The sequence below is a fragment of the Diabrotica undecimpunctata genome, chromosome 4 (genome assembly GCF_040954645.1).
Source record: "Diabrotica undecimpunctata isolate CICGRU chromosome 4, icDiaUnde3, whole genome shotgun sequence".
In the NCBI taxonomy this organism is placed as follows: domain Eukaryota; kingdom Metazoa; phylum Arthropoda; class Insecta; order Coleoptera; family Chrysomelidae; genus Diabrotica; species Diabrotica undecimpunctata.
Genome location: NC_092806.1, coordinates 157,727,865 through 157,755,838, shown reverse-complemented (window position 1 = coordinate 157,755,838; position 27,974 = coordinate 157,727,865). Strand labels below are relative to the sequence as shown.

The 27,974-nt window shown below is 34.5% G+C and overlaps 2 protein-coding genes across 2 annotated transcripts in view; one reads left to right on the top strand and one right to left on the bottom strand.

Moving 5' to 3' along the window:
• The window catches only part of LOC140440301 (probable phosphoglycerate kinase), a 41,394-nt gene that overhangs the window by 4,782 nt on the left and 8,638 nt on the right, over window positions 1-27,974 (top strand). The window lies entirely within an intron of this gene.
• On the bottom strand, window positions 45-26,522 carry LOC140438038 (uncharacterized). The gene is made up of 14 exons (XM_072527752.1): window positions 26,156-26,522; window positions 25,478-25,732; window positions 23,957-24,276; window positions 22,317-22,545; window positions 20,382-20,517; window positions 19,346-19,646; window positions 18,788-19,058; window positions 18,050-18,211; window positions 14,281-14,455; window positions 10,999-11,180; window positions 9,008-9,400; window positions 5,360-5,537; window positions 3,560-4,238; window positions 45-1,243 (listed from the first exon to the last, which is right to left on the bottom strand). The coding sequence occupies exons 1-14, from the start codon at window positions 26,520-26,522 to the stop codon at window positions 95-97; spliced, it is 4,797 nt and encodes a 1,598-aa protein (XP_072383853.1). The 3' UTR covers window positions 45-94.

Genomic DNA, 27,974 nt, shown 5'->3' with positions numbered 1-27,974 from the left:
GATTAAATCAGTTTAATTCAAGTCAGTTTAAAAATAAATTTGGATACACTGAGATCTAATTTTATTTCAATAATCAACAAAATACAGATGTTCGTCAATGACATTTATATTCCATGTTCAAGGCGGTAAATACGAGCAGATAAACGATGGCATAAAATGATTTTAAGAAAACGGTATTGCCATCGTTGGAAACTCCTCCTTTAAGTACGATTTGGTTGCTTGGCATTAACGATTTTTTCGTCAACTTTCGCAAATCTGTCGCACAATTGAGCATCTTGTTGACATCACCTACTTCTCTAAAAATAACTATTTTTTGTATTGTTTCGTTTTGGGCGTTTCGTTCTTGCCATGGGGTACATACTTTCGTACAATTTTCCAAGTGTCCATTGCGTGGAAATACTGAGGGTAAGTCGTAAGGTTCGTTATAAAATACTTTAATGGCAGGCATTGCTTCAACAGACATAAAAGACAAGTCAGAAGTGTTTTCACTTGTTTCGTCTGTGACAGTTACCATGGCATCACTCGAAGAACTTTTTTCTTCCTCTTGAATTTGTGTGGATTTATTTCCAGTCGGAGTTAACTGTGTTACTTGAAGCTCTTCTTCTGTTATCGAGTCTGTAACTGTACTTAATTCTGTGCTGGCGTCGGATGTTTTCAACTTTTCACAAATGACGGCAATTTTGTTATTTTCAGAGTTTGTTATGTTATCGCCGTGATTTAATTGTTTTTCCTGTGAAACTTCTTCAGTGTTATTATTCACTATATTAATTTTTGGTACCGGAAAACTGCTTGTTTGATTCATCACCAAAAACGATACTTTTTTTGGTTTTACTTTACTCATTTCCTTTTTACATTTTTTAAGACAACCAGGCTTCTCTAATCCTTCTTTACCGTAAGTCTGTATTGTACTATAACTTAAAGAAGCATAATATTCAAGATTTACAATATGTACAATTTTAGCTATGCTGAAGCTATAGGCGTAGTTAACCAGAATGGCTTTGTGTACCTCTATAGCCTTATCAACTTGAATATCACTCAATGTATTTAAGAAAGATAAAACGTTGTAATATGAAGGCCTTCGTTCCAAATTCGGTGCAGGTAGTGGATCTGTTGTTTTGGTTTTGGATCTGGAGTTTTTAACAGCTTGCATGAAGGGCGTAAGGAACTCTTCACTTGGAATTGGGTCGGCTCTTGGAGATTCTTCTCTAAATATTGGTATCGCCGTTGATGTAGTTTCCTCAGTCTGAAAAAAGAAACGTACTAATAAAGCCTGATGAGCCATGCTTTTAAGAATTGGTTGAAAATAGTACATAAGTGGTTGATTCCAACCAACTCACTTACACGGGACTGGATTGGAGAAGTATAAACTACAGTCAACTCCCCTTTATCCGTCTGGCGCGGTTGACGCGGATAAGCCCCTAACAGGAAGTCAAATAACAGCAAAAAATGAACTGCTCCGCCTATCATCCTCTCACTGATGAACGGGAGCTGACTGTAGTTTGAAATACAGTACAGCGTCGATTGTCCGAACGTCGATCAACGGAACGACCGGTTATCCAAACTTCCGACTCCCACAATTTTTACAAGACGCTGATTCATTAATTCATTGTCACTCGGCATTTAACATAGACAAGAGGGTCATTTAATATTGGTCAAAATAGTGTATGAGTCACATTCCTGAAATTATTATCGGTTGCCAATATTCGTATATATGTATTAGTCATTTCTGAGTAGCCGATAGGCAATAAACAAAATTTTGTCGCGCCAAAAGCAAACACTTCTTGATAGAAAATGCTTAAACGTAAGCGTGTTGTCCTTTCTATGAAAGATAGATACGATATTAATAAACTGTTAGAAGAAAGTGAATCCGCAACCAAGTCATCCAATTAGTATAAACTTGGTAAATCCACCATTACGGATATAAAAAAACCAAAGACGAGCATAAGTAACTTTATGTCCCAGCTTGATTCTTCTGGTGGATCTATAAGTAGTAAAACTATGAAACTTACATCAAACACGGATTTAAAAGATGCTGTATATAATTGGTTTACTCAAAAAAGATCCCAGGGAGAACCTATTTCTGGTCCGATTCTGTATGAAAAAGCAGTTCAATTCAATGAAAAACTCGGAGGTTCGTCAAATTTTCAAGCAAGCACAGGCTGGTTAAAACGATTTAAGTCGAGATATGACATTCATGAGCTTCAAATACAAGGAGAAAAACTCTATCTGCTGATTCATCAGCAGCAGAGTCATTCAAAATAAGACTAAGTGAATTACTGAAGGAAGAAAATTACGCACTCGAAAACGTTTACAAGCAGACGAAACTGGGCTCAATTGGAAAGCTTTTCCATGAAAAACTCTTGTGTCACGGCATGGATTAGCAGCACCTGGACCTAAAATAAGCAAGGATCGTATCACTGCCTTAGCTTGTGCTAATGCTACTGGTAGCCACCGATTGCCCATGCTTGTCATTCGTAAAAGCAAGAAACCACGTTGTTTTAAACACGTTAATATGAATGCGACGCCTATGGTTTATACTTCGCAAAATAGTGCTTGGATGAATAGTACAATTTTCATGGAATGGTTTATAGGAACTTTTATACCCTCCGTTAAAACCCATCAATTAAAAAATGGTAAAAGAGAGACATTATTGCTTCTTAATAATGCCCCAACTCATCCATCTTGTGACATCTTAAATGAAAAAGACGATTTTATAAAAGACATGTTTCTTCCACTTAATGTGACTTCATTATTAGAGCCCATGGATCAAGGCGTTATTGAAACTTTCAAACGGTTTTATAGAAAAGAATTGTTACATAAGCGGAGGGAGAAGAAAGCCTGATAAGAAATCATGGAAAAATTGATTTGAAGGACACGTCCTACATGATCGGAGCAGCATGGAACAGTGTAAAAGAGCAGAACTTGAACAAAGCGTGGAATAAAGTTTTGTGTGTAGCGGAGAATAGTGAAACAGTGGAAAAAAAAGAATATACAAAAGAAAAACAGGAAGATAAATCTGAAATGAAAGATATACTAAAAAAACTCAATTGCGACGTATGTGGTGAAGAAGAAGTTCAACAATGGATGGATTTCGACGATGATGAATGATACCGGGTGCCAAATTATGCAAGATAGTGAAATTATAGAGCAAATGAATAATAAAACTGACGCCACATCTAGCACCTCATCAACTGCAAGTTTAGATAATAAAGATGAAAACATTGGTGCTTCAGAAGCTTTTACTTGCTTAGAGATGGTCTTGCGTTGGTTTGAAACACAAGCTGAAAGTGACCAGTATCCCAGTATAACTGTCCCTAAAAAAATATGGGACCTAGCCGCTCGTAAACGGATAGGCTTGCTTCCTATGTTGTTGCAAAGACTGCACTTTTTTGTTTAATTCCTATCTGTCATTAAAGATATAAATACATATGTATGACTATAATCAATATAGTTCGATTATCCGAACAAATTGGTTTTCGGCACACCTATGTCCCCCAATTAGTTCTGATAATCGACGCTCTACTGTAAGTCGTTTTGGAAGCTTAATAAAAAATATTACCGGAGATTGCATATCATCCAATTGGTTGTAAATATCTTCAACTCGACAAATTATTTTATTAACTTGATCTTCCAAATAATCATAAACGTCGTTCTTTTTTGCTTGTCCTGCGTTATTTTCTTCAGTTGCTTTCTCTTCTGTCGTGTTTTTTTCCTCAGCTATCAAGTTTTCTTTAGCATCAGGTAATTTGTGATCTACAACAATGGTTTCTGATGGTTTATTTTGATTCGTTTCCATTAGATGTTCTTCGTCTTCATCTTGTTCTTTATCTTTTGCAACAGTTGATAATTTTTCTTCCAAACTGTCTTGTGAGTGTTGCTCATTCGTCCTGGTTTCGAGTACAGATATTTCTGACAGTTGGCTTTTATTTTCAAACCTTTTAATATGCAAGCAACTACTTTTACTTTTAAGCAATTGCGGATCACTTGCGAGACATGTACGAGATTCTTTTCGTCTTTCTAGCAAATGTGGACTGCTTGAAATATTGAAATAGCAAACAGGCATTTGGTTTTTATCGGTTCTTTTCAACACTCCTGATGTACAGCGTTCCGTCGAAGGGATTTTTACTGGCGAAGAAACCGTTTTGGACATAGGAATCTTTATATCATCTTTGGGGCGGTATTTTTTGGGATTTCGGTGATAATTATCGTCTGAAGATAGTGTGTTGTCCGATGCTGATCTGAAACGAATAAAAAATTGTATTGTTGGTGAGTACAAGGCCCAATTTGGGCTGTAGTGCAGTAGAAGAAGAAGAACAACAACTTAGGCAAATATATTAAGAACAACAAGAACCAAAAGAAAAAGCAATTACACAGCGGTGTATACAAACTTAAATGTGGCGACTGCCCAAAAACTTACATCGGTCAAACTGGTAGAACTTTTATCAAACGTATAGCAGACCATAAAAGGGCTTTCAATAATAGAAAAACAGTGGAGTATCCTCACCAAAATCTTGGATTTTTAAAGTACGCTATAATATCAAAAAGTTACACAAGGGTAATTATGTGAGGGTTATCGTTCAATTAAAGAGGAGAATTAAAACAAGAATATTAGTACTTCATTCCTTTAATAGAAAAGGTTTCGTATATGACTTAAGTAAGACCGTAATTGAAGTATTACATAAAAAAAACCAGCACTATGTACTTTAGTGGTATGTAAAATCATAAAATTGATTACAAAGTTAAAAAACGTAAACATATTAATGTTCATGTGAAGATATCCAAAAGGTCGATACATACTTATGGTTAAAATTCAAAAAACATATGAGAACATTAGGATGATTGAAAATTTAACTTTAGAGCATCACGTGTAAATTCTACGATTACTGAAATTGAAAATGAACACAATAACATACACAAGGCAACCTGAATCTCTAATAATAGAAGAACAACGAGTCAGATTGATCACATCTTAATAGATTCAAGGCATGGAACAGACGTAATAAACTGCAGAAGTTATAGAGACGGAAACATAGACTCAGATCATTGCCTATTGATCTCAACATTGAGAGCTAGAATTTCAAACCCAGACCCATTGGTTAGAGAAGAAGAGGAAGACTCAGAATAAGGTTCCTTGATAGCATCGATGAAGACATGAGAAATGTGGAAATACGTGCTTGGCGGGGAAAGGCAATGGATAGGGACGACTGGAGAGAAATTCTCGAGGAGGCTAGGACCCACGTAGGGTTGTAAAGCCGCCAGAATGTTGATGATACAGCGACAGGTGTCATAAATTGACTGGCGGTACTAAAATATTGTTTATTTTTGAGTTAATTAAAGAGATTTCTTTATTTTTACTTACTGTAAACTATCGGCACGCCTTTTAGAACTATTTTTACGTTTCCTAGTAATATCCATGTCACACCTAGACGTTTCGTTTAATATATCAGATTCTAATATTTTCTCGAGCTTCTTAAAGACGTCGCTAGATATAGCATTAAATTCGTTAACGAAACTTTCATGTTTCGACATATTCGAATCTAAAATAAATAGTATATAATTAAAAATTGTATATTATAATAATATTATACATTTTCAAAGTTTATTATAGACACTCTGCAAACTTTGAGTATCGCTTCATTAATCCGAGTCTCACACGGTTTCCCACTCTGACTTTTTCGGTTCTGACGTGGACAATTCGAATGTAATTATAATTTCGAATTGTTTCTAATTCTCTGCCTCCCAAACTAGTCCCGAAGCTATATTTATAATCTCACTAAAATGCTACGATTCATCAAATAAGTGTATTGCTCTCCTCATAGAACAAAAACATTTGACTTTTGAAATCTGACAAATATAATTTGAATCGAGGAAATGATAGCAAGCATTTCCTCAATACCTATTAGGCAAATTATAGTTTGCAGGAAATTGAATAAACTGTAATTAAGCTACTAATCGATATGTTTCTCAATTATACACGGTGAAATTAAGTATAGCAATATCAAGTATTCTATTAAAAAGATTAATGGAAAAACAAAAAAGAATTAAAATCAAGAAAAAAAAAATTACGTTCATCTTTTTATCATTACAGCTCATTTTAAAGAAATTGTCAGATTTCTTCGAGATGTCATGTATGGCAATTCTTAATTTTTTTGGGAAGTATTTTTTCCATTGCTACCTACATCAAAGTCCTAAAACCTAGTTCAAATTTGCCTGCCTTGGAAGAACATTGATTATTAGACATTGGAAAAATAAAGCTTTACACACCAGGAAATAGGGAAACATCTCCAAACAAGCATGTCTTAAGAATACTAGTGATAACTTTTTATACAGGGTGAGTCATGAGGAACTTTACATACTTCTACCATATGTAGAGTCCATCAGGGAGCATATCATGTGGCCACTAAAAAATGTCAACTCCTCTTCTTTATTAATTAACAGGGTGATTTGTGTAATTGACCATTTATTTCATTTTACTGTAGTGTTTATACGGCTCATTTGATTTTTTTAATTTTTGCATGATACAGTACACTACTGTCAAGCATTCGACTGGTATTAGCTAAACTAAAAAATTCCAGGACTGGCTTTGGAAAAATTAATTTAGGGATTCGTATTAAATATTACACCCTGTATATATTTTTTTTAAAATGCAATAAGTGATTTTCAAATTACATAAATAGCCAATGAAAACGACATATGCGACAATGTTGTCGCACTTTTATTAAATTTTTAGTGAACGATCAAATCTTACCAAAAATAGAACAACCATAATGAAGTATCAAATTATAAGGTATTAATTTAAACAAATGTTATAAATTTCAAACATTTTAATTAAAATGAGTTCCTACAACATAATCTAATACGTAGAAAATTAACATCTTTACTGTCACTTTGTATTATCTCTATGATAGAATCAATTGTTTTTCAATTTTAAATTTTTACTCATAGATCGTATTGGGGCATTATTTTCGATAAATAATAAATTAAATTGATTAAAAAGTCAAACCTCTTGTATGTGTTAGTTTTTGTTGATTGTAAATGATTAAAATTTTATGTCAAATAATAATACATTGCATCAACTGTACTAAATAAAAATAAATCTAAAAAAGTTTAAAATGAAGGTTGGCGTTGACCGTTTGACGTTTCTTGATATTTTATACCCATTGTCATTATTGTCATTATCAATTGTTATTTATGTGTACAAGAATACATATTTCTTCTGTCATATCTACGTTAAGTACATTGTGTTAGTTTTGGTAGAGCTTTTGTTACTTTCGTTCAAAATGCCACATCAGTTTTCGACCACAGAATATGCAGACATAACATTTGTTTATGGATTCTGTAATGGGAATGGTAGGGCTGCTAGTAGAGAATATCGCAGGAGATTTCCTAATCGTCGAACTCCCAGTCATCCAACATTTGGGTCAGTTTTTAATTATTTGCGAGAAAATGGCACTTTTCCTAGTGGAACAACAGAGCGACATGTAGATGAAGCGCAGGAAGATGACATTATGGACGCCGTTACTATGAACCCTACAATAAGCACTAGACAAGTAAGTCGAGAACTCAATGTTACTCAATCAAAAGTAAGTAGAGTCTTACAAAAAAATAATCTATACCCATATCACATTCAAATGGTTCAGCGACTACATGCTGGAGATGAGATCGATAGGTTGGAATTTTGTAGATGGATTAACAATAATCGACCAACGCTATACAGGACACTATTTACAGATGAAGCCCAATTTACCAGAGACGGGATAAATAATTCACGAAATTCACATGTGTGGGCAGAAGAAAATCCCCATGCTATTCGAAAACGTCGTTCTCAGTTAAGGTTTTCGGTTAACGTGTGGATTGGTGTCATAAATAACCAATTAGTAGGTCCTCACTTTTTTGATGGTCCTTTAACAGGGCAGGTCTATTTGAACTTTCTACAAAATATTTTGCCGAATTTGCTTGCCAACGCAAACGTTGCTATCCGAGGGATGTATTTTCAGCATGATGGGGCACCCCCACACTTTTTACTGGCAGTGAGACAACATCTCAATAATGTTTATGGCAACAGGTGGATAGGACGTGCAGGTCCTATTTCGTGGCCTTCAAGATCCCCTGATTTCAATCCCGTTGATTACCATATTTGGGGACGATTGAAGCAACTAGTTTACGCAGTGAATATTAATAACCGACAACAATTAATTGATAGAATTATACATTGTTGTAATACTATTAGAAACGATCCCCAGAGTATCCGTAATTCAATACGTTAATTAACAATTCGGCAACAAAAATGTGTACAGGCTGCAGGGTTCCATTTCGAAAATCTATTTTGAATTATTTTTATTTTGTTACCATTATTGTATCTTTTCCAGTTCTAATTTATGGGTTTATCATAACTATGTACATATTTTTAGTTTTTTTTTTTAAATTTTTGTTCATTATTGTTAGTAGTTACTGTTTTTTGTTGTGCAGTGATTCAGTTTATCATTTCAATTAAAATGTTTGAAATTTATAACATTTGTTTAAATTAATTACCTTATAATTTGATACTTCATTATGGTTGTTCTATTTTTGGTAAGATTTGATCGTTCACTAAAAATTTAATAAAAGTGCGACAACATTGTCGCATATGTCGTTTTCATTGGCTATTTATGTAGTTTGAAAATCACTTATTGCATTTTAAAAAAAATTTATACAGGGTGTAATATTTAATACGAATCCCTAAATTAATTTTTTCAAAGCCAGTCCTGGAATTTTTTAGTTTAGCTAATACCAGTCGAATGCTTGATAGTAGTGTACTGTATCATGCAAAAATTAAAAAAATCAAATGAGCCGTATAAACACTACAGTAAAATGAAATAAATGGTCAATTACACAAATCACCCTGTTAATTAATAAAGAAGAGGAGTTGACATTTTTTAGTGGCCACATGATATGCTCCCTGAGGGACTCTACATATGGTAGAAGTATGTAAAGTTTCTCATGACTCACCCTGTATAATTGGTTTTACCTGGTTTTGTGTTTAATATCTGTAACGGTTGTTCTTGTATCGAATCTCCTGGTGGTTTTTCTCTTTCTGGAGGATCAAAGAACACCCTTTTAGATCCCTGCGATTCTGGACTTTGTTCCCTCACGGGACTCAACTGCACCACCCTCCTATACTTCCTCCCATCCGTGAATTTCATCGAATTGAGCACGCTAGAAATCTCTTTCTGCATCTCGTCTAAGGCTTTCGCGTTCGTATAGATACCGGGAGTCGAAAACATGTCTACCATTTTGGATTCGACCATGTCGATTGCTTTTTGGATGTTATTTTGGATCTGGTCATTTTTTTGTTTGAGACCTTTGAGATTCCCTAACATGTTTTTGTGTCGGGCAACGGTAGAGGAACCATTTGGGGAATCTAAAAGTATTCAGAAATATGTAAAAAGCAAAAACAAATATTAAAATGTTGAAATTTCTTTTTTTGTTGTTGCGACTAATGTATTTTGCGCGTTCGTATGTCCAATGACTCTAATCTTCAATCAATGTCTCCAAATCGCATACATATACGAGGTATGTTCAAAAAATAGCCGGAATTTTTAACTTTTGCGGGCTTGGAGAGTCCAATCGGCAATTTTTTTTTATTATGTTGGTGTACATGCTTCTAAAGTACAAAAAATTGCAGCTATATTCATTGTTTACCTTGTCTTTGGCAGCCGCTAAGGTTCGACGATTTTCATTTATTTAAAAAAATGGATCAAAGAATTTGTATTAAATTTTGCGTAAAAAAATGAAATAAGATTTAATAAAGTGTGGGAAATGTTAACAAAAGCCTATGGTAAACATACTATGAGAAATTAAGTGTTTACGAGTGGTATAAGTGTTTCCAAGATGGCCGTGAAGACGGTGGAAGATTATGGACGACCCAGCACATCAAAAACCGATGAAACCGTAAAAAAATGACATAAATGGTTATGAACTATCGCCGAATCACAATCAGAGAAGTCGCTGATGAAGTTGGCATATCAATTGGCTCATGACATGCCATTTTTTCAAACGTTTTGGATATGAAACCCGTGTCAGTAAATTTTTTTCCAAAATTGTTGAATTTTTAACCAAAAAAAGATGCGAATGGAAGATGCTCAGGAGTCACTAAATGACGTAAACTACGACCCAGATTTACACAAAAGGGATATAACAGGTGACGAAACATGAGTTTATGGATATGACGTCGAAGCTAAGGTTCAATCGTCACAATGGACGCATTCTGGTTCGCCAAGACCAAAAGAAACTTGACAAGTACGGTCACACGTGAAGGTTATGCTCACTGTGTTCTTTGATTTTAATGGCATAGTGCACCATGAATTTTTGCAACGAGGTGAAACTGTCAATAAAGAGTACTACCTACAAGTTCAACTCCGTTTGCTTGAAGCAGTCCGAAAAGAAGACCAGATTTGTGGTAAAATAACTCATGGCTTTCGGATCATGATAATGCACTAACACACTTCGTGACTTTTTGACCAAAAACAATACTGTAATGATGCCCCAGCCTCCGTATTTACCAGACATCGCTTCATGTGACTTTTTCCTATTTCCAAAAATAAAGAAAACTTTAAAGGACCGTCGTTTCACAAGCATAGATGACATTAAAAGCATATCGCTGATGAAACTAAAGACTATCTCAAAGATCGAGTTTGAGAAGTGTTTCAAGGATTGACAGAAGCTTTGGCATAAATGCATAATATCTAATAGGGACTACGTGGAAGGACAAATTAATGTAGACGAATAAATAAATATTTTTTTTTTCAAAAAACGAAAATTCCGGTAATTTTTGAATACACCTCGTAACTTTATAATTCCATCATACTATGTATTTTAAATTTCGATTAAAATAATATTTGTTTCATAGTCGTCCATAAATACATCTGCTAGTAATGGAGATAAAGAAGACTCCATTGCTTGACCAAAATTGATCAAATTATAGTATAAAATTTGTTTAGGTATGCTATATTTACTTACTGGGTTTTTCTGTTGAACTTCTCGATACCTTAACATTTTTCTTCGCACTCGAATGTTTCGTTTTTGTTGGTGTTACATTTAAATTGTTCTCGAATGTTGGCTCTTTTCCATCGAGATTATTTGGTTGTTTTGGACTAGGTGTTAGCAACTGTTGGCTTATATTTTTTTCGCTTCTGTTGCCCCTGTAATACAAAAATAACGCATTATATTTGGTTGTAAAATATTGAAAGAATATTCAAAAATATAAATGCAACTATAGAGCACCAATAGACTACATCCTAATAAGATCAAGATGGAAGTCATCGGCCATCAACTGTAAAACATATCCTGGTAGCTATCACCAACTCCTGGAATTGAACGTTCGACTTCGTTTTAAAGCCTTCAAAAAAAGACCCCTAAAAAAAGTCATGTCTCTAAATCCATCAAAAATTCATGACTTCCAACAAAACCTAGAAGAGCTCTTTCTTTAGACCATGTAGATAGTGACCCTAAGAGCACTTGGATCTATCTCAAAGATAAGATAATCGAGGCTGCAAAAGACTGTGATTTAGCGATTTCCACGGGCCGTAAGTCGTGGGTATCCGATAATATACAGGGTGGCGCACCGAAAACGAAACAGATGCATTTACTGGCAGATGATTCCTTTTTAAAAAAAACGCTTGGACCCGTCGATTTTGTTATCGAGGGGGAAACAAAATTGGCATAAAATCACATTAACATTTGCAGCCCCCTAAGCGGGGGTGGCACCATCCCTAAAATCTTAAATGGAAGGGGAGGTCGAATGATCCATCATTTAAAAGGTCTTTCAACTCCCTTTACAATGATGTAAAATTCATGTACTTCAATTCAGTAGTTTTGGAGATTTATTGATTTAAAGTTTAAATACATCATCGTAAGAGGAGATCAATACATAGCAGCAAAGTTGTTAAAAAATAAAGAATGAACTGACCTGTCAGCCGAGTAAATGTTGAAAATGACCACCATTACTTTCCATGCAATAATAAAGATTTTGCTGAAAACGTTGCCGGACATTTTGCAATATTTGAGGAGTAATTTGATGGCACTCATTCACAATTCTTTGTCGTAAATCTTCTAAGGATGTTGGCTGAGTAGCATAGATTTTGCTTTTTAAGTAACCCCACAAAAAGAAATCCAAAGGTTATAAATCTGGCGATCTTGGGGGCCATTCAACGGCACCTCTTCTACCAATCCATTGACCTGGAAAGGTCTGATCTAAATAATGCCGAACTGTTAATGCGTAATGTGGTGGGGCACCATCCTGTTGGAACATCAACATATTCTCAACGTATCGACCATCATTCTGATTTTCAATTATATCTGTTAGCGCAGGATCTATGGCATTTTGCAGTAATTCCAAATACATTTCTCCAGTCAAATTTCCAGGTAAGAAAAAAGGACCAACCAAATGATCGCCAAAAATGCCAGCCCAAACATTTAATTTTTGTGGCTGGTGTGTGTGTACCTCATGGTAAATTCTGGGATTAGAGTCCGACCAATATCGACAATTATGACGATTTACTTCGCCATTTAAAAAAAAGGAACATTCGTCGGAAAAGCAAATGTTAAATAAAAATGGTTCATCGTTTGTAATTCGTTCACTCATAACTTCACAAAATTCTAATCGCTTATCAAAATCGTCTTCATTAAGTTCTTGTACAAGGTGAATTTTATACGGATGAAAATTATGGGCCTTTAGAATCCGTTGGATAGTACGTCGACTAACACCACACGAAGTTTGCAATTTGCGGGTACTTAATGTAGGATCTACAATAACTTGCCCTAAAACCCCCACTTCTGTTGCTTCGTTCCTTATAGGATTTTCAATATTACGTTTTTTATTGGCGACTGATCCAGTTTCCCGAAATTTAGCTACAAGTTCTAGAACATATTTTCGGTGCACATTATTGTTCTCATGTCGCTCATTAAAAATTTGTGCTGTTCTATTAGCGCACTGATTATTTCCGAATAATATTTCAATAATTTCAACCCTTTCTGCCGTGGAATATACCATGGTTAATTTATGTATAAAGCAATAAATGATATTTTAACAACAAAGATTGGTCAAATCAATCGCAAACTAATGTACTATTTCCTATTTAAAATGCCAAGTACGTGGCATTCTCTACTTATCTTTCTTCAAGAAACAACTTTTTTTGTCACAAAGGACACTTCAATTGCTATTTTTATTATTAATAAACCATGGGCGTAGTAAATAAAAGCATTTACTTATCAAGAAAATGCTTTTACTCAAATTTCTTCTGAAAGAAGTACAAACTAATTTGATGTACCTATTAAAGTCTACTTTAAACTTTAAATCAATAAATCTCCAAAACTACTGAATTGAATACATGAATTTTACATCATTATAAAGGGAGTTGAAAGACCTTTCAAATAATGGATCATTCGACCCCCCTTTTCATTTAAGATTTTAGGGATGATGCCACCCCCGCTGGCTGCAAATGTTAAAGTGATTTTATGCCAATTTTGTGTCCCCCTCGAAAACAAAATCGACGGGTCCGAGCGTTTTTTCAAAAAAGGAATCATCTGCCAGTAAATGCCTCTGTTTCGTTTTCGGTGCGCCACACTGTATATAATTCAACGCAGAAAAAAACATAAAACTAGATACGGAGCAGACGATGAATACAGAGCGTTATCAAAAGAAATCAGAAAACAGTACCGCAAAGACAAAGCTGATTACATCTCTTAAATATGCAGAGTGCTGAATTCACACACTATTGGTACACACATACAATTGGTGTTCCACACTGGTGCACCCTGGTGTACTGGTGTGAAGTGTACTGACAAAACATGAGTGATGGAATGGTAAGGAATCGGCGATCCCAAGTGATATCTGTCGATTTGGTCTTCACCTTATGACAATAACAACGATAGCCTGAAAATGGTTTTGTTGCAAGAGCTGTCAAACACACAGTTTACTTTTTTTTAATATCAAAACCTCGTGATAAATGAATCCATACAAAAGATATAGATATGAAATGAAAAACATTAATAAATGGGTAAAAAATAGACTAGTGCACTCTAATGATCATGCAGACAGAATGAACGAGGCAGATAATAAGTTTAGCGAACGATCATTCCACAAAAACGCTGCAAACGCAAGATACTTAAGACACATTAAAAAACTGACAGACTATACGTATGTATGAAAGAAAATATGTATGCTTTTGAGACTTTAAAGACGGAATCTGCTTGTTGATAGAGATGGTCATATAAAATACAAAAATCATACTTTTTACTTACATTTTTAACTGGTATTCCATGTTATTTTGCGTATTATTTGTTTTACAAACCGAATAAACAAAATTCTTTGCGTGCGACGGACTTTTGTGAAGTGGATTTCGCATGAACTTGTTGTCCACATGCTGAATAATTTTCGTATTCGTGTTGGGTGAAAGATGCGGACACTCTTTCAATGCTAGAAATAGATACAAATTATTTGTAAATGATTAATGCAACGAATTGCTCAATTAAAAAAATATTAGATGAATAAAAATCATATTTTATATCTTCCACTCAGTAAGCCTTATGGCGCTTCTGCGTTATTAATAAAAAATCTTATTTGGACAAAATTCGATATAATTCATTATAAAACCTCTAAGCCGTTACCCAGTATATTGTTATTGTAATGCCGGTCTGGCAAACAGTGGATTAGATTGGCGCAAGATAGAGAAAGATGGATATAAAACCTCTAAGCCGTTACCCAGTATATTGTTATTGTAATGCCGGTCTGGCAAACAGTGGATTAGATTGGCGCAAGATAGAGAAAGATGGAAGCAATTGGGAGAGACCTACATTCAGGAGTGGATGGAAAATGGTTGACAAAGAAGAGAATGCCGGTCTTGGCTACCGAGTAACGGCGATGTTTCGAGATTCAAGTAAGCAAGTGTTTAAAATGGTAAATTTGATATATTATTTTGGATTAAAAATGGCGGACGAACAGCTGGAATTGTAATCTTCTTAGGGTGCCTGTCCGTTCCGAACGTTGTCGATCATTCTGGCTATGATGACTTTGTTGGTTGCTATACAGAATATCTGTGTTGAAGTCTTTCTATACTATGCTCTCACCTTAGCACGCCAGGATATTTAACTCCCTTTAAGATTTTGACATGATCTGTATATTCTCCATCTATTCGGAGCCCCGCTGATTAATTCCAATACAGGTTAGCTATTATTTTTAGTTCTCTTCCGTCAATCCCTGTCCTCTTCATCACTTCCATCGTTAGTTCATGCCTGACTCTATCGAAAGCTTTCTTGTAGTCAATCAGGCATACAAAACCATCACAGCTGACATCTCTACATTTCTGAAACAATATATGAACGCCAAATAAAGCTTCTCTCATACCAACGGCGTACACAAATCCAAACTGATTGGGCGCAATTTGTTCCTCGCATTTCTGGTAAATTCTTTTGTGGATTATTTTTAAAAACAGCTTCACCAGATGGCTCATTAAACTTATGGTCCTATAGTCTTTACAAACTTTTGCTCCTGGTATTTTGGGCAATGGTACGAACTCCGATTTGAGCCACTCTACTGGTATTTTTCCTCCCTTGTATATTTCATTAAATATTTCAGTTATTATTTTTATTTATTTAAAAATTCCTTTATAAAAGGTATAATATTAAAAACCCTATCGGACTACATCACAGAACGTTTTCGGAATTAATATTCTATCATCAGTGCTATCCTAAAAGTATAACCATAGATATACATGTTGAAAGTCATTAAATACATGGGTAAAAACCTTTTAAATGTTGTTGAATTAATTTTGAATTACATTATTTAACTAATAAATAATATATTATATATATAATAAAAACTTTCCAGAAATATAGGAGTATCGACTCTGATACTCCTCTATTTCTTGACATTGTTCTGTTTTTTGTTTCTCTTTGGCTTCTCTTACTTTTCTTCTGACGATGGTATGTATTCTCTTATATTCTTGTAGATTTTCATTGTTTTTTTTCTCTGATCCATAAGTTCAAGTATTTCATCGGTCATCCACGATTTCTGTTTCTCTGTATCTTTCTTCAGGTGTTGTTCTTTTATTTCTCTCACTGTTTCTTGTATGATGGTCAGACTTTCCTCTATAGTTTCTGCATTTCTGCATTTTAGCACCTTTGTATTGAGGTTTTCACTTACCTTCAGTCGAACATTGGGATCTGTCAGTTTTCTAACATCATACTTCTTCATCGACATTCTGACTTTGAAATTACCTACAACTGGTACATGATCAGAATTTATGTCTGCACCTGAGTATGTTTTTACAGATATACAGCTGTTCCTATACCTCTTATTTAGTAGCATGTAATCAATCTGATTTCTTACAATCCTTCCCATAGAATCCTGTGGAGATTTCCAGGTGTACAATTCCCTTGGGTGTAGCTTAAACCAGGTGTTCATTATTGTGGAATTGTAATATGAATTAAAAATGACAACCTGTGCGAAGTGGATGCGCTTCCGATGACCGGCGATGAGGCGTCGAGGGTTCCGGTCTTCGCTAAGGTTCATGCTCGGCAGGTAATGCAGATTTCAACGCTTACAGACAGCGACGTCAGAATAAGACTTTGATCGTGTCGCCGAAGCGACCTATACTCTACCATAGGCCATACCAGTTTTTGTTTACCAAAACTATGTGGTCGAAGGCTCGAGAATGGACTAGTTGACGTTGTCTGAAGAGGTCTACCTGTTAAATCGAGAAATCTCCAGGACCGGCTCCAAAATATATAAATACAGAAAGAATTGCTTTTTGGTTAGTCAAAGTTATAATAAAATTTTAAAAACTGTAATACATTAAAGGCTAAATAAAATAGTGTAAAATTGAAAAAAAAAAACAGTTCATCATTTATAATTGATTACTGACACTTTTCAAGGCAACAATCTTAGACGAGCCAACCTTGACTGCTTGTTTCCTGTTTGTAGAGAGAGAATTCAATGCATATATTGATTGGTTCATATTCATATTTAATTATAGGTTGTATAGGTCTAGTCGTGAATAGACCAGCCACGCGTTATGACCTTGTAGCGCGTTATGTAGTGTTTATATTAAATATATGGTGAAGATGATGTAGTGTCTTTTTATTCTGGTCAATATCCCGATTAAATGCTTTTATTCGGTTGAAATAACTTCCTCATATGATCCAAATCTCTTTCTCCGGAGCATTCTTTCGAGATCTAGCCAGCAACCGCTAGGAAACGGATCTGAAAAATACGGACGGTGTGGAAACAACTCGACGTGCTGTTCATGTACTTTTTAAAGCGAAGCTTCTATACCGTGGTTGTTATACCTTTTTTTTTTCTCGACAGTAAAATGTTGAGGCCAGCGTCACGGAACTAGCGCCACAAGATGGCGTCGTCACGGGTAGCGTCACAGAATAGCGGCTCTTAAAATATCATTTAGTTTATGTAATAATTAAATATACTATCAAATGATATTTATTTATACTTTATTATTAATATTTGGTCTTAATTTGACAGGTTTGTCATAAGTAAACAAGTATGCTTTGTTAATACGTTAACAGATGGCGTTAAGAGCAAACAACACTCTATTAACGAATTATTTCCCAACTAATACGCTTCGCACAGGCATCCGGTCGGTTGTAAAAGAGAGTGGATTAAACGTCGCCGCATTTAAAGCGTTCTACAATGTATTTTACCGCGACTATAAGATGTTCGACATTTCCGACATGTTTGATTTGTACGTAGCATTGTAAAACTTGTAAAAAAAACTGCATTTTTAAAGAAAAATTATCTGTATTAACAGCTCTAAATTCTGACCTCATCAACACTCTTCGTAGTTGATAGTCTTTGCATTTTCGATTTTTTACTAGGATGATAACTAAAAATTCAGATTTGTTATTTGTGTATCTTTTATTTGTACAGATTTTTTTCTTTATTTATATTCTAGATGTTAATATTACTTGTTACAACTACAGGTAATCTAAAGCCAGTGTTTGATGTGATTGATATGGGATATAAAATTGATCATTATCTACTGTAAATAAAACAAACCTTTTGAATCATTCGGGTCGCTTTCGTTCTTTGGAAGATAATCATACTTCCTCGACCATTCCTGTTTTTCTTTGCGAGTTGTTCGTGCACTATGTCTAGTTGCTACAGTTTTGTTAAATATGGGTTGCATGTAAAATGATGGTGGAGTTTTCGGTTTACCTGCTGCAAAAATACTTTTATATAAAAACCCGTAGATGACATTAAAAAAAGTAAAGATATTAACAGGTATTAAATTGCACATAAAACTCTATAAAATGTTCGGTTTATGTATATAACTCTTCGGTTACCATTAGAAAATCGTTTGGCTCGCCCATGCGTGTCCTACATGGTCAGTCAGTGTTACAATTACGGGAAGCTGAGGTGTATCATTCGTTGTAATACAATTGGCGCCCAACGTGGGGCTCGATAACGTTTGATGGTGTAATATGTCAATAATTGTACTACAAAGTATGGTGTTTTGTTTCACACGCTACTTCCTAGCGTGGTTACCTAACATGTATATAAAGAAAAAACACTGAGGCTCGAGTCTTAGTAAATAAAAGAGATACCATATTACATTAATATCTATTTAAGCAACTAGATGACAGTTTAAAAAATATCAATAAAATCTGCTACTCACTGGAGTTCTTGCGTACTACAGTGAATATATAGAAAAATGAACTTATCTGTTCTTTCTTGGTGTTGATGCTATAGGAAATTTATTTGAAAACCGATTTAATATTTGTAAATTACCCTTACGTTGTCTTTTACCTCCAGCGCTCGTCCACTTGCCCCTGCTGACTTGGACCTCCTTCATCGGTGTCAACGGCAGCGTTACTGTCGGTGCAGGTCTTTGAACTGGTGTAAATTTGCGGTTATAGTTTATATTTCCAGAATACTCCATCGTTATGTTCTGATCTTTGTTGTAAAATACGTGAACTTGCATTACTATTAGAGGTTGTGCCATTTTTCTTTGGTCCGATTGGGGGTCGAAGAGATATGGAGCTAGAGCCTGGATTGCTTTTTTCCTCTTAAATAAAATAAAACTGGTTAGTTTAGATCTATGTATAATACCTATAAAAACAGAGTGTGATCGGGTTAATTTTCATTCGCATAAATATGATAAATCCGAAAGACGGGAGAAGCATTTTGTAACGTATATTCTCGAATAGTAGGTGATGGTAGAAGGAATACTGAATGGTTAAAAAGTTTTAGACATACAAATGGTGAGATAGAATCTGGTTTTTTATTTATCAAAAAACACAAAAAAGTTTTTAGTGCAGATTTTACAATACTATAAGAAAACTAATATCTTACCCTGGCTTTTACACTAGTTGACTTATCATTCGAGGTAGGCCTGCTTTGTACGTTCGACACCTTCATCTTCTTCGTCAGTTTTTCGTGATCCTTGTCGTGCCTACCCTTAGTCTTGTCCCATTCGTCGCACTCTATGGTAGGGTGCAATAGTTGGTTCCAAACACTGTTAATGACATTTTTATCTTTGGAACCGTACATGATTTTGTACAAATAGGAATCGTGGATATCTTTAAAAGTATCTACATCGTTTACGTATAAATGATCTCTTCTCGGGTACTCCGGGTGGAGGGGCAGCAGATCTCTATAAGAAATTTACAAAATTACTTCAAAAATGGAATTTATCACTAAAATAATGGAATATTTGTTTTAAGACAACATGTTACATACAGTCAACAATTTGTTCTACACTACCTTCCAAAATTAACGGATCACCTCAAATATAGGTATCATAAGTTTGAAATAATTTTTTTTTTTGTGAATCGTTGATTGGATTTCCATGATTTTTATTTCACTTTGTGTCTATTTTCACTCACGTCTATTTCTAAGGAATTACTGTACCAAACTGTTTTCTGAGAAATTTCAACGTTTTACATACAGTGTGTAAAAATAAAGTTTTTTTTTTATTTAATTTTTATCTTGTGAAATTTATTATCAAACAAAGGTTTAAATGTTTATTTTTGAAATTAATAATGATCTTTTATAGATCATTATTTACAAATAGAAAGACTTCATTTAAATTAAAGAATATACACGCCCATTATTCATGATTTTTCTTCTTTTTCAATGAAAGAAGTCTGCAACAATAAGTGTATTTGAGCTATTAATAATGAGAGGTAGGGATTTTTACATTGTATGTTTTCGACAATGAATCTGTCAAAATATTCTCAGGCTGAGCGAACAGACTATACCACTGTTCCGTTCTGAATTTATGCCCAGTTCCTATATTAGTTTGTAGCACTCTATTATATTTTACGTGTAATAATTCGGGTATAAAAAAATTATCTTGAAGTATCAAAATAAAAAATATTTCACTTACTTATTTGTCAGATCATCCAAGATATCTACATGTGTCAGTTTTCTGTGACGATTATTACCTCTGGGAATATGCAAATGCATTCTGTTATGGTTAGGAACCGGTCTCTCATTTGAAACGGTCACTGAGCAACCGCAACCTAAAATGTTATTGATATAATTAGATTAAAAGTTTGGGAAACGAATCAGACAATATTTTAATAAAGTTTCATAAGAAGATGGGTTTAATAGTAGCTGGGTAGACTTCTCTAATTATATTTTTTCATAAGTATCTATTCTGAGACATATCAATATCAATCCCTTTTACCTACATACCCTGTCTAAGCGTCTCCTTCTTCAAGAACTTGTATCCACTGTTATAGTTTCTGTTCTAAACCCATTTTAGTATTTCCTACATCATCAGCATATATTAAGCTTCAGGGAATGTTACTATGTAATCACCCAGTTGGTTGATCCATTACTAATGATTTAGTCTTTATTAAGGATCATCTGGATATATCATCTGGATACTATCTTCTTCTTCTTAAGTATTTTAAGTAAGGTTTTTAATAAGGGCCACCTTGTTATGATCTATACCATTTGTGTTAGGGTTTCTATGAGTTCTGTGTGTTTTACTTGATCAAACGCTTTTTCGTAGTCGATAAAACAGAGAAACACGTCTTTTCGTTGATCTCGGCAGTTTTGTAGTAATATCTGGAGGCCAAATAATGCATCCCTCGTACGAAGCTCTATACGAAATCCAAATTGATTGTCTCTCAGATTTCTTTCGCATTCTCTGTATCTATATTGATGTACAATTTTGAGTAAAATTTTCAGAAAATGGCTTATCAGTGAGTATCTATTTGCTTTATTTTTCTTGGGTATAAGTATAAATGTCGAACTAAGCCAGTCTTCTGGGAAGATTCCAGTGGTATATATTTTGTTAAATAGTAGTGTTAAGGACTGAAGATTTTCTTCATTGATAAGTTTTATCATCTCTACATATATCTGATCTGGACCTGAGGCCTTTCGTAGCTTTACCGTATTGATTGTTTTTGTAACTTCTGATGTTAATATATCAAGTATTGTGTCTTGTACTATATTCATCTGTGGTTCTGTTCTCTCGTCATCAAACAGATCTTCGATGTATTTTTCCCATATATTTGCTACATTTTCTGGGCTAGATACTATTTGGTTGTTATCATCTACTAGAGTTGTAGTGAATTTTTTCTTCATATTTGTGACTTCCTTAATCTTTTTGTATGCATTGAAGTAGTCATGTTTTTTTTAGTAATTCCCTCAGTTCCTCACATCTGCTGTTCATCCATTCTTCTTTGGGTTTAGTGATTTTGTTTCGGATGGTTCTCTAGGTTTCTTTATATTTTACTTCATTGAGGTTTTTTAAGATCTTCGTACGTCCATCAGTTCTAGGATTTCTTCTGTCATCTATGTATTCTTTGTTTTTCTTGTGTTGTCTTGTAGTTGTTCTGTTTGTATAGTTGTGATTGTTGTTTTGAAGGTGTGCCAAATACTTTCTACTGATTCTTCTGCTACCTCGGCTGCTTCACTAAATTTTTCTTTGAATGTATCATTGAGTATTTTCTCTATCTCTGGATACTATATTCATACTATATTTTCTGAAAAATTGAGCATTTTTATTCTGTACACTTATTTTTCTTCGTCATTTCGAGTTTGAGACGTTTGTTGGTTGTTTCATATAGACTAGATAACTAGAGAATGCATCCATAATAAACACAGGAAAATATAGATATTATAGTAGACTATATCTGAAACTATATACCTACTGATACTGAAATACTGTCTACTGAAACCCAGCTAATGCGTATGCATAAAAGAATAAGACAAAAATAAACCACTTGACGAAAAATCTCGCTGAAATACCATAAAGTGTGTTTATAAAAGTTATAACTGTACAACATAATTTAACATAAAAATTTACCTGTCTGAGACTTCGGAGCTTTTTGAAGAACACTCGTGGCTGATTTTCTAGTAGGTTTATTCCTCGACGTTGGACGAGACGTGGGTGGTCCAATTTTATGCTTGTCTTTCGTCTGATGTCCGCTTCTCTTTTGCCCCCGTTCGCCTTTGTGCATTTTCTTTTCGTTAAACCACAAACTGTCGGCATACTTAACTTTTTGTTTCCTTTTATGACTGTCATCTTCTTTTATCTATAGAGTAAAATTGTTATTATATGGTATTAAAATTATTTGAGCTAATTTAACTATCAAGAAGAAGAATATAAATATAGCCCGACCAATGATGTATAATATATAAACCCAGCAGTCGGCTATGATTAATATACTCAGTGACATTAGAAGTGTTACACCCAGAAGGAATAATTTCTTGAACTTAATTTTTTGGCAACATGGTAGATTTACATCAAGAATGAAACGATAACGTTGTCAAGAATTTTTATTAACAAGTAATCAAAAAAAAATTAATAATGTGTTTGGTGACCCCGTAGCTGAATACACTCCTGTATACGTCTAGGCATTGACAAAATGAGATGATCGATGTCTGCTTGTGGCACCTCGTTCCAAGCAACTTGAACTTCATGTATTAACTGTGACAGCCAGAGTCTGTGGAGGATGGTGCAAAGTGGACAGTCTCCTTCCCATCATATCCCATACATGTTCGATAGGATTTAAATCAGGAGCACGGGGTGGCCACGGCAAAACATTAATGCCAGCTTCGTGGAGAAAGTCCATAGTTTGAGGAGCAATATGGGGACTCGTGTTGTCTTGCTGAAAAAGGACGTCTCTCGACGGCCGTCGAGATAAGACAGTAAAGTGGTTTGTAAGATGTCATCAACATAACGCGCAGCTGTCATATTGCCTTGAATAAACACAAGTGGTGATCGGCTACCATAGGCAATAGTCCCCCAAACCATTACTCCAACTGTCCTGTGTACATGTCTCGTCAACAGCAAACCCGATATCTCATCGCTCTCCACGGCGGCGTCTTACCATCCTACGACCATCATGCATACCCAAACAGAATCGTGATTCATTGCTGAATGCTACATTACGCCATTTTGCCACCCAATGCTGCCGTTCTCTGCACCAATTCAAACGTTGATGACAGTGATCCGCAGTCAAAGGAAGCACTAGTCGTGGGCGGAATGAAACCAGTCCAAAGGCTCGAATGCGACGGTATAGTGTACATATACTAGCAGGTCTACCTACTACTCCAAACCATTGGTCAGCAATTTGACGCGTAGTAGCAAAACGGTCTCGCAGAGCAAGTAATCTAAAGCGCCTTTCGCATTAGAAACCAGCGCCTTGGGGTAAACATGCTGGTGATGAGTTTACCTATATGAGGTGATCAGTTTACGGGTCGCCAAAGGATACCGGTGACCAGTTTGCTACATCTCAGAGGGTCCAATAATTTTATGGGGGGCTAGAAACTGACGAATCCGTACTCTGTACACGCTCATTTGAAGAATAAATTAAACGAAAGGTTAGAAATTACTTAAAAAACTAAAGGAAGGTTCAAAGTTAAAATAAATTGTTTAAAGTAGACTATAAAAAATCTCAAACGGAAGATACAGAGATTGTTAATATCAAATAATTGACTTACTCGTTTGCTCATACTTTTTATAGAACTTTTGCTCGCAATCTTTGTTCTGGTTCTCTGTGACGAAAGTGACGAGGTATTGGACAAAATAGGTATATTAATGCGGGAAACGGGACATCTACAACTAGAATCTTTGCGGTCTTTGTTCTTGCGCATTAACTTTTGAAAGGCAGCGAAACTATCGTTGGCCTCCAGCTGATTGAGAAGCCTCTTGTGAAGGTTAGTAACGCCCGGTCGATGGTACACTTCAGGAATCTGTAACGGAGATTTTGGTTTTGCTTCCGTCGAAGGTGATATCGCGTCTTCTTCTTGATTTTTGATAGCTGTAAATAGTAAAAAAAAAAAATGAGCAATAGTGTATTTGCAGAGAGTGAAATGCTTTAATTATTTCAGAAATTTCCTACACGAATTATATAACTTTTGGTGTGTGATGATTTTGTAATATGTACGGTCGATCTTATGGTAATATTTACATCACCCTGAATATTATTTCTTTTTGAAATCTTTAAAAAAATTTTAATATTTTTTATGTAGGTAATATCCCATATACCTAAATGTTATAATTTCGGAGATATAGCTAAGACAATAAGGTAAAAAACCCTGTTCATGACATCGTGTCAGCCAGCATTCTGACAAGTTTTTTTAGTAATTTGTATATACAGACAAGTATCTAAATTTTTTCCTGCGTGAGATCTGGCGATATATTTTATTGATAAACAAGTAATCATGAAAAAAGCACATTTTTCTTTTTTTGCCAATGCTGCCAATGAAGAGCTTTATTCTTTTTGATTTTTCTAAAGTAACCATCGTTTACGGCATAAAGAAACCTTTAGAATGACGGTTTTTGAATGTTGATAATATGTTAATTTGATAATTGGAAACAGAGGTCAAAATTCGTAATATTTTCTGATGTTTAGGGTATGCTGATGATGTATTCATGTAGTGTTAGTAGAAAATATTTAAATGGATTTAAAACAAAAACTGGAACAATGAAGACAAGGTCTTGAAGACAAAGGTTTAACTCGAAGTATGGCAAAAACAGATTATTTGGAATGTTCATGTAAATATGGAGATACTACAAATGAAATGATATCATTGGTTGGTGAAATTATTGGAAGTAATTAGGATCAGTATTACAAAATAATGGGGAAATAGATTAAGATGCATACAACAGTAGAATTAGGGTGGGTTGGTAAGGGAGTGAAATATTATAACGAAACTAAATAAATATCACAGAAAAACGAGGACATAAGAAAAATATATGACATGACTGACCTCACTTAAAGACTAAAATGGAGGAGGGCTGGACCGCCAAAGTAAACTGAAGAAATAAGAAGCTGAATAAACAATCCAACGCTTGGCGAATTCTGATTGGCAACGATATGAAAGGCTGATACAGAAGGATCAAAACGTGACGTCACCATGAACGTTAACAAAAATTGGATGACAGATGCAGTTGGAAACCAGAGGAGGCGACCTGTGTTCCGCAGTGATTCTCTTACGATCACCCTATGACTATCTTACCATTTTTGTCGTTACCGCTTTCCAGTTTTTTCGATTTCTCTACCGATTGAGTGCACAAAATATCTATTTCTTGAGTCACGTTCTCTATTAACGTTTGCAAAGAATTCAGGTCCGTATTGTCGACGTCTAGTTGTAGAGCATCTTTTAGGTTGTCCATTAGCGTTTTTCTTTTAGTATTCTTTCGTGATTTTCTTCTCAGTTTACTATTTGGAGATTGCGGTGTTGGAATCGGTGCTTTATCTGTTTTTACATTACCTGCAAAACATTATACCATTATACCAAACGGCGAAATGCACAATTCGTCAAACTTTCCGTGTATGAATTGGTATTAGTAGACTGTTATAAGGTTATTTCTGTATGCCCTACATCTTCATACATTCAAGTAGATACAAACTCATACACGGAAAGCCAGCGAATTTCCACTTCTCTAGTGGCAGCTGCAAAATGCTCTTGCTGAAATCTGTAAATGTTTTACATATAGACGGTTACATTTCATTAATAAATAATTTAATATTGTTTGTAATTTAATTGAATTACAAAAAGTGATTTTGGACAGAATTAAAAAAAAAAGATTACTACACCCTGTAGAACATCACAATGCAGAGTATTACACATATTATGCAAAAAATACGTTATACTTGGTATGAGAAGAATACTCATTTCAAAAATTATTCTTACCATCCCCAACAACCGTAATAAACGTCGGCAAACAACTTTTTGGCTCCTCTTTAGCAGAGCTCTTCGTCTTCAAAATATCAGGTTCTTGCTCTTTCATTGTCTCGTTTGAGGTAATGAATGCCAAACTCTCTATTACATACGCCGAACCAGAATCTGAAGGGGTAGCTGGTTCTGAGTTCGTGGATTCGATAGGTTCTTTTGTGTTAATTTCCAATTCCTCGTGAATACTTTCTAAAACATTTTCGGTAACAACTTCTTCGTCGTCTTCGGTATACTGATCGGTTTGATCATTAAACTTCTCTTTTTCGATGTCATTTCTAAAAAAGTATATAAATCGTACTATTTGTGATAGTAATAATTGTCGCATGATTTTTATAAGTTGTAAATAATTATCAAAAAAAAAACTGAAAAAACGTAAAAAGTTTCTATTAAAAATTAAAGTTATAATAATTCTGTGAGAGTATCTCGACCTCATAGAAACAAAGGACTACTCAGTGATTACTAAAGGTTACCTTCTACCACCATGCGGGATTCTGTCAGTAGTGAAAATCCTTTCCCTAGCTTCTTATGGGTCAATAATGAAACAGAACAAACAAAGATCGCGATGAAGCTCAGCAAGGACCAGAAAAGTTCTGTTAGAGAGAACGAACGGCACAACGAAGACAAGTTTTAAGTACCTGTGAAGTAAGGTTCGACAATAGTTGCTAAAGCCTTTCAAAAGGTCGCAAACATAATCGAAGTAGTTTTCCGTCTTGTAGATGATTTTACTGATATTGCCCAGAAATCACAATGCAGCATTATTATTAGATATGTTAATTTCATTGGAAAACTATAGTAAAATTCATTAACCGATGCAGGAAGATGTAAACATTACCACGTGTAGGATTGCAACAGGGCCGCATTTGGGATTATCTTTTTGTTTAGTCAGAATATATATTATCTTATAAAATACGAAATTTATATTTTAATTTTGCAAAAGTGCTCGACAAAGAACCTGGTTGTTTTAGTCGATATCCGATAATAGGAACCATTTATACAGGGCGAAAAACCCAAGAATTTATTTTTTTTGTCAACAATTTTATGTACAGAGTGCCTGCAAAAAATATAAGTTTTATTTCTAATTTTTACTATACTTAGTTGTTTGTACAATTCTAAAAAGTTTCATAATAATAATAACAAAAAAAAATACCCATTACTCAATTATGTTGAAATAATATATATACATATATATGTATGTGTATATATATATATATATATATATATATATATATATATATATATATATATATATATAATTATATATAATTATATAATTATTAATATGTCGTGACTCACTGTTAAATTATCTAAATCTGAAAATTTTGGGGAATGCATATGTAGGTACTATAAATATGTCATCAGAACAAAACGTAAAGTCTATAAGCTCTCATCTTTTGAAGATATTCTCTTCTCCACATCACAATGTCGTCTCTATCTAGTAAAATAGCGTTTCTTCCCCTACGTTTGTATTGAAAATTAAGTTTTTCAATATTCGGTAAAATGTGGTTTTCGAAAAATTTCTCAAATCAGGGTCATAGTTCACCTTCTTTAAAACCTTATCAACGGTGGGTATTTCGTTGCTCATAAAAAAATTATGAACCAGTCTTCTAATTTTGGCATTTTTGTCAAAATCATCAATTTTGTCAAACTTCTTTTTCCGGGTCAGATATACTTTTGGTCCAGCGAATTGATGATTCGTTTTGTATTCCTTTATCACCGTAAACACACTTCTATCACAAACTCCAACTTTATTAGCCACTGTTTTCACAATATCTTCAAC